Below are 7,418 nucleotides of genomic sequence, written 5' to 3'. Positions count from 1 at the left end.
ACATACAAACGGTCGCACCCTGCTTACGTGTGGCCGCCATTTTTCCAGCCGGCTACCAGGAACACGTTGTTGCAGAGAAGAAGTTTCCCACCCTAGGATTTCTTTCGTATTTGTCCTTGTTTTTATTTCCCAATAAAATCAGATAATAGGATCGGAGGAGGGGTAAGTTTTTAGCCCCATTATCTTTGGGTTGTATTGTGTTTTACTGCTGTCAAAAGGCATCATCTTAGAATTGGCAGCTGTTAGTGCGCGGCCTCAACTGCCTGTGTGCTAAATGCTAAGAGTTAGCAACCGTTATAAGATTTTATCAAGTCATGTTTATTGACCAGAGTTGCTCTTATAAAAAAGGTTCTCACGGCTCTTGGACGCTTATTGGTGCTGCTACCGCCGATGCCAACGAAGCTAAACATTTGTCCACGCCAACGATGGTGCATAGAAGACGAATCCCATAAGCAAAATTGATCGAAAATAGTGTCCTTCTCCCTAATATTCCAACGTGCCCGTGAATCAAACCTTGTTGATTTAGTCGAGCCTTATTTTTGGTGGTATGTTCGGCGAGTGAAGGCCGTCATAGGTCGTTTTAAGATGACCGTGGCCCAGTTGTGTTGCTTTAAAACTACAAGGTTCACTGTAACCTGCGATGAAATCGTGTCTGCTGCAGGTGTAACACCATTAGTGTTTTGGGGTTTACATCAAAGCAGATGTGCGGTCTGAAATGTTTCAGGCAGACGTCACTCACCCGCAATATCTAACTCTTGCAGTGTCATTGCTCATAACGGGCCTTAAATCGAACAACTATCACATCACGCTACGTAATATTACCATTCACCGACTGTAGGTCGTTTTGTCGTCTGCCAATAGTCATCTTTTGTTAGGTGCTACGCTTTTGTCCTCGATTGTGTTGCTTCAGCACTGTGAGCTCGTGTCTGTGCTTTTTCTGAGGCTGCGTTTTGTCCTATTTACTGTGTATAATTCTAATGGGGTGGGGACTATGAAATGCTAATTCTCTTTACATAAATGCCCCACAGCTTCTCAAGTCCTCCCATATCAGTCCTTCGACATGGCTGATAAAAACACCAGGATTGCCATTGTCAATCATGACAAGTGTAAACCTAAAAAATGCCGACAGGAGTGCAAAAAAAGCTGCCCAGTCGTCCGTATGGGTGAGTTTTGGTGAAGCGTTTTCAATATGTGTGCATCGTAAATGGTGTCTTATATTGAGTGTCTTATAGTTCATGTGTTATTGTTATAGCCACTGGATTTTTGTTCTTCCAGCATCACCACATGAGTGCTTGAATGATTTCTTTTACAGGTAAGCTGTGTATTGAGGTGACACCACAGAGTAAGATCGTGTGGATCTCAGAGTCACTGTGCATAGGCTGCGGCATCTGCATCAAGGTAACCGTTTGTTATAGCTTGAATTTAGTGCGTGTATGGGTCAAATGTCACTTAAATTCTCGTACATACTTGTTAATTTCACACTGATGTGTTAAAATTAGCCTACTATAGTTGTTAGTTATGATGCACACACATTTAATCACATGCACACACCATTCCCATTACTATGAACGGTTGGAATGGAACTACAAGTAACATCTGACTTGCGACCGGGATCGGTTCCAACCAACTGGTCGTACATCGGATTGGATGTTGGTCAAATGCCATTAAAATAGCCGACGCGAGGGTTATAGGTGCCACTGTAATGGTAGATCACTTCAGACACATGTACACTCACAAAGAAAACATGGAATTATGGATTGATTTTCAGCAATACAGAAGAGATGTAAAACCATGATGCTCCCTGTTTATCGGCAGGTGTCTTAATTTTGAATCTGTTTTTTTTCTATATTATATTACTTTTTTTATATGCACAGACTCTGGTGTCCATTTTGCCTCAACCTTTGCACTAATCTCTCTCCAGAAATGTCCATTCGGAGCTTTATCAATCGTCAACCTCCCGAGCAACCTGGAGAAGGAAACAACCCACAGATATTGTGCCAACTCCTTCAAATTGCATCGGTATGTTGGGAGACCAACACACGCACACGGTCGCCATCACAAGTTCTCTGGTGCTGACACACATGCAGTGTTCTGTGTCAGAACCCTTGGGACTCATTTTGATTCAAGCTTGTGTCTACCAACATGAGGAGAAAACATGGATTCGGTCACATTCTTTCCATACACTATAGATCTATGCTGACTCCACTCGTCCATCACCTGCGGCGCGCAGTATTGTGAACAACGGAGCAATGAAGCCGGTCAAATGCACAACCTTCACGGCAGAATGATGGAGTGTTGGCGAATCCTCAACGCCAAAGACTGTCTGCACCCAGATCTAACAGAGCTAATGGCTAACGGGACGACTCCCTTCAAAACTTTAACACTCGTAAACTGTTTGCTTGGTGGTTTAAAAGTGGACTAAAAACTGAAAGCAGAACCAGACAAATGCGCTCCCAAATGTGAAGAGAGAAAGAATCATTGTTATGAAGCAAGCTGAAGCAGAGGATGTTCAAGATATGTGTGGAAATTCACCTAACTAGACTAAAATCATGCAAAAGAGCGTGATGTAACCAAAACAGTTATTTAGAATAAATGATGTAATGTTTTTGCTATATTGCCCCTTTCTGTAAACGTTTTTATACAACTACATTTTCTGCAATTGGTCTTTGCAAATACCATACCAGAATTGCTCAGTATCAGTAGCTACAATTTTACACAAATTATGATGGATTTTGTACAGGACCGAGCACATCTGGCACCATTGGCTCTGTGTCTCGGAATTTTTTGCAATGAACGAAGTGTGCCATGGTTTGAAAACGATTGAAAAACGCTGGCACATGCTCACGTACTTATGTGCTCCGGATTACACCAGAGACCCTTCATTTTTCCACAACAGATTGCACTTACATTGTTCTACCAGTGGGGGAGTCGGAAACAAATAATTCAAGTGGTAAAACTATGCTTCAAGTTGTTGTTGTCTTTGTTATTAGAGTGGAGTTTGCAACTTTGGCTGTTGAATGCCCGCAGGTTGCCCATTCCTCGGCCCGGTGAAGTTCTGGGACTGGTGGGAACCAATGGTATCGGCAAATCCACAGCTCTCAAGATTCTTGCTGGAAAACAGAAACCCAACCTGGGCAAGTTTGATGTGAGCCGTTTCTCTGATTCGTACTGTGATAGATTATCTATAGAACACATATTGCAATGTTAATCTGGAAACCGGGGTCTAAAGCTAATGAGGTCCAACGCTGCCAGTCAGCACATTTTAAGCCCCACCCCATGTGCTGAGGCTGTTTGTCCTTTTCAGAACCCCCCTGACTGGCAGGAGATCTTGACCTATTTCCGAGGTTCAGAGCTGCAAAACTACTTCACAAAAATCCTGGAGGATGACCTGCGTGCCATTGTGAAGCCGCAGTATGTGGATCAGATCCCAAAGACCGTGAAGGTAGGGAAAGTGGACACGAGGTCCCGATCATTTGAGAGGCGCCAATCTCATTCTCGGTCTGCACCTGCAGGGGTCAGTAGGAGCCATTCTCACCAGGAAAGACGACACAGACTCACAGGAACTGGTCTGTGAACAGCTAGGTAACACATGCGCACGCATTCAATTGTCACACATTCTTCTTCAGTATTTCCATGCAGCTGTTTATTGTGCTAACAATGTCGCTACATGAGTCAACTGTGCTGTGTTTAAATAACTGATCATTTGTCTCGATGTTGATGTGTGGTTGCTCTCCAGACCTGAGTCACCTGCGGGAGAGAAACGTGGCAGATTTGTCCGGAGGAGAGCTCCAGCGCTTTGCTTGTGCCGTCGTCTGTATCCAGAGAGCTGACATGTGAGCCCAGAGATGGTTTTATCACATGTTTCTTCACTGAACGTTGCTCATTGAATTCTGCATTTTTTTGTGGACAGTTTCATGTTTGATGAGCCATCCAGTTATCTGGACGTCAAACAGAGGCTGAAGGCCGCCATCACCATCCGTTCACTCATCACACCCGACAGGTAACCTCGATGGCAGGGTTTCACAAAGCAGGCCTTACCGTGAAGGAGGCAGAAGTCTGTTTGTCGGTTCTGCTGTTCCATTTAAACTAGGAGAGAAGTGAATGTGCTGCTGAGGAGGCTCTTCTCTTGTTTGTGTTGCAGATACATCATTGTGGTGGAACATGACCTGAGTGTGTTGGATTATTTGTCTGACTTCATCTGCTGCCTGTACGGAGTCCCCAGCGCTTATGGAGTCGTCACCATGCCCTTCAGCGTCAGAGAGGGTAACACACACAGACACAGACACAGACACACACACACGTTGTGTTTTTATGTTTCGCGGGAGACCTCACCATCCAAAGCAAGTGGCTCACCAGGGCCTAAACCAAACTGAAATTCAATTGCCATGACCAAGTTGTTTCGTAGTTTTAATCCTGAAATTGAGGCTTAACTTTGTGGGGACCGGCCAATGGTCTTCACAAATAGGTGTGTTTCCAAGAATCACTCCTTTCTCTGTAAATCTGTGTGTTATTTCATGGCACTTTCTTTGTCTTTAGGTATCAATATCTTCCTGGATGGTTACGTTCCCACTGAGAACCTCAGGTTTCGTGAGACGTCATTGGTCTTCAAAGTGGCTGAAACAGCCAACGAGGAGGAAGTGAAGCGACTCCGCCACTACCAGGTCTGGTGACACGCTCACGCTCCATGTGCAGAAACTGTTTACCCTGACCGCGCGCGTGTGTGTGTGTGCTTGCTCAGTATCCAGAAATGTCCAAAACGATGGGCGAGTTCACACTTGAGATCAAAGGAGGAGAGTTCACAGACTCTGAGATCATGGTGATGCTGGGGGAGAACGGTGGGTCCAGACTCTTTAGTCGACGATGTTGTTGTTGTTGACTACTGGATAATGATGCGTGTGTTTCCAGGCACCGGGAAGACGACCTTCATCAGGATGTTGGCTGGTGGGCTCAAACCTGACGGAGGAGGTGAGTGCAAGTTTGCTGTTCTCTGTTACAGATGATCCTCTGTCCTCATCCCCTGTTTTTTTTTTCAGGTGAAATTCCAATTCTCAACGTGAGCTACAAGCCTCAGACCATCAGCCCCAAGTTCAAGGTCTGTGAGTCCGCAGCCCAGTCAGTGGCTGGTGTGAGAATGTTGTACTGATGTTGCGACCTGTGCAGGGCAGCGTCCGAGCTCTGCTGCACGAAAAGATCCGTGATGCCTACACGCACCCTCAGTTCATCACTGACGTCATGAAACCCATGCAGATCGAGAGCATCATTGACCAGGATGTAAGGTCCACGCGTCGCCCAGTCAGGACGCTCGGCCGACACCTGTGTTAACCCTGTCCTCTCCTGCAGGTCCAGAACTTGTCCGGTGGTGAGCTGCAGCGGGTGGCGCTCACCCTCTGTCTGGGCAAACCAGCAGACGTCTATCTCATCGATGAACCCTCGGCCTACCTGGACTCGGAACAGCGTCTGATGGCAGCGAGGGTCATCAAGAGGTCAGCAGCTTTTCTTGAACTGTCATGATTCACAATGCTAGATGTTTTGTAAATGATGGTTGGTATCTCAGTGTGTCAGCTGTAGTAGGAGGAGTTCAGTAACCGTCTGTGGTCTGCAGGTACATCCTTCACGCGAAGAAGACAGCGTTCGTCGTGGAGCACGACTTCATCATGGCCACGTACCTCGCAGACAGGGTGATTGTGTTCGACGGTATTCCCTCCAAGAAGACGGCCGCCAACACGTAAGCTGCCCCGGCGCACTCTGTCCATCAGTTTCACAAAGCACCACTGAATTTGTCGTTGTCCTCACAGTCCTCAGAGTCTGCTGGCGGGAATGAACAGGTTTTTGTCTCTGCTGGAAATCACCTTCAGGAGAGACCCCAACAACTTCAGACCACGCATCAACAAGCTGAACTCCATCAAGGTAAACCTAACCATGAGGTTGATGGCACATTCGTTTGTTTTGCTTGTCATATCCCCACTTTTTCGGTCCCATCGGTTTTTGGGACCCATGTGTGCATGATTTGCACACCGTTTTTATGGGTCATGATGATGTAACAAACTTCTTGGGTTTCCAGAGATTGGAATGTACGAGGAATCATGTTAGAACATACAGTCTTCAGGCGTCCTCACGTTGATTCGTCATTGCAGAAACAAAATGGTCTACATACTTAAAATGACTGCTGAGTTTGTTTTTAGGTTGTGGTCGTGATGGTAGTTGGGTCTATATATGTCAATATTTGGGGGCATGAGCCACACTAAACTGTCTTTCGAACAGCATTAGCATCTCAATTGTTTGGAATCGAGGTTATTAACAGGACAGTCTTCTCTTGGACGGAACATGTGAGAGTGGCGAGTTGACCCTCATGCTGTTTGTTTGCTGCTCAGGACACGGAACAGAAGAAGAGTGGGAACTATTTCTTCCTGGATGACTGATCTGCCTTTAAGTCCAAAGATGTGTATCAACGTCTGCGAGTGTTCAGGAGCCCTCGCTACAAACGAGCTGCAGCAGATGTGAAGACATCACTATGGGGAAATTCTGCCTTCATGTACCAGCAATGTTGTTAAACTTCAAAGTGTCAGTGTGAGCTGTGATGATGACCACACCACAGCCGCTTTGTGACTCATTCAGCATTGTGTTTTAACTTTCCATGCATTTACAAGAGAAAAATAAATGGACTCCTGATCGTAACTGTTGTCCCGTGTTCAACTGCCGGGAGCCCTCTCCTACAGTGGCAGAAGCTTACTTTTTTATATTGAATTATTGCTCAAGATAAACAGCCCTCCTAAGAAAATGGTTGAGGACACATTCAGCTGCCAACAAAAACCCTCTTTCCCCTTTTAAACAACCATGAGTGTTAAATTTCACACCAAGCAAGAACAAGCACTTGACGGAGCACAGAGGGTTTTTGGGGCTCATGACGGTGAGGCTGCTGGGTTGTTAGTGCAGCCGACGCTTAGCAAGACCCGCCGGTCCGAGCGTGACATTCAGAACGTTAAACTAATTACCCAAGAAATAATCATTAATTTCACTGAGCTAGATGAGCAGCCTTTCTGAGGTGTTGTTTATGTGGAGATGGAAACGACCGAGTCCGTCCCTGTTTTGGAGTCAGGTGCATTGTTTATTAGCCACCTGAATCTGAAACTTTTGAAAACGTCCGGAGTGGAAACTTTCATAAATGCAGTGCTCTTTGTCTCGGAGTCCGGCTACAGTATGTAAATATTTCACGGACATAACAGTCTCTAGAGATTCACCTGCGACGTCTCACATCCAATTAAATGTTTTACAGTTGGGTCCTTTTCACACAATAGTTGCTGCATTCTGCAAGTTTTTTCTTCTATTTTTCGCCTTCTTGAAGAGGTATATTAAAACGTGTCTGAATTAAAAGGACTCAATGGTACATGTTTTCACATCATGTAGACAGAAGGTCTCAC

At 45.5% G+C, this 7,418-nt stretch overlaps 1 protein-coding gene across 1 annotated transcript; it reads left to right on the top strand.

Annotated features, from left to right (window-relative positions):
- Positions 1-2: 2 nt before the first annotated feature.
- abce1 (ATP-binding cassette, sub-family E (OABP), member 1) lies at positions 3-6,684 on the top strand. The gene is made up of 19 exons (XM_053858971.1): positions 3-162; positions 1,029-1,163; positions 1,313-1,398; positions 1,922-2,019; positions 3,028-3,145; positions 3,305-3,442; positions 3,513-3,582; positions 3,737-3,833; positions 3,911-4,000; positions 4,142-4,263; positions 4,537-4,661; positions 4,739-4,835; positions 4,906-4,965; positions 5,034-5,092; positions 5,161-5,271; positions 5,341-5,483; positions 5,603-5,725; positions 5,796-5,907; positions 6,372-6,684. The coding sequence occupies exons 2-19, from the start codon at positions 1,061-1,063 to the stop codon at positions 6,417-6,419; spliced, it is 1,800 nt and encodes a 599-aa protein (XP_053714946.1). The 5' UTR covers positions 3-162; positions 1,029-1,060; the 3' UTR covers positions 6,420-6,684.
- The last annotated feature ends 734 nt before the right edge of the window (positions 6,685-7,418 follow it).

This window comes from Synchiropus splendidus, chromosome 3, assembly GCF_027744825.2.
Source record: "Synchiropus splendidus isolate RoL2022-P1 chromosome 3, RoL_Sspl_1.0, whole genome shotgun sequence".
Lineage (NCBI taxonomy): Eukaryota > Metazoa > Chordata > Actinopteri > Syngnathiformes > Callionymidae > Synchiropus > Synchiropus splendidus.
Note: the sequence above shows the minus strand (reverse complement) of the source record. Positions and strands in the feature narration are given on the sequence as shown.

Excerpts from the sequence above, each read along its gene's own strand:
- abce1 (XM_053858971.1), top strand. The coding sequence starts at position 1,061 with ATGGCTGATAAAAACACCAGGATTGCCATTGTCAATCATGACAAGTGT. Across the intron at positions 3,443-3,512 it reads AGATCCCAAAGACCGTGAAG|GGGTCAGTAGGAGCCATTCT; the intron begins GTAGGGAAAGTG and ends CTGCACCTGCAG. Across the intron at positions 4,264-4,536 it reads GCCCTTCAGCGTCAGAGAGG|GTATCAATATCTTCCTGGAT; the intron begins GTAACACACACA and ends CTTTGTCTTTAG.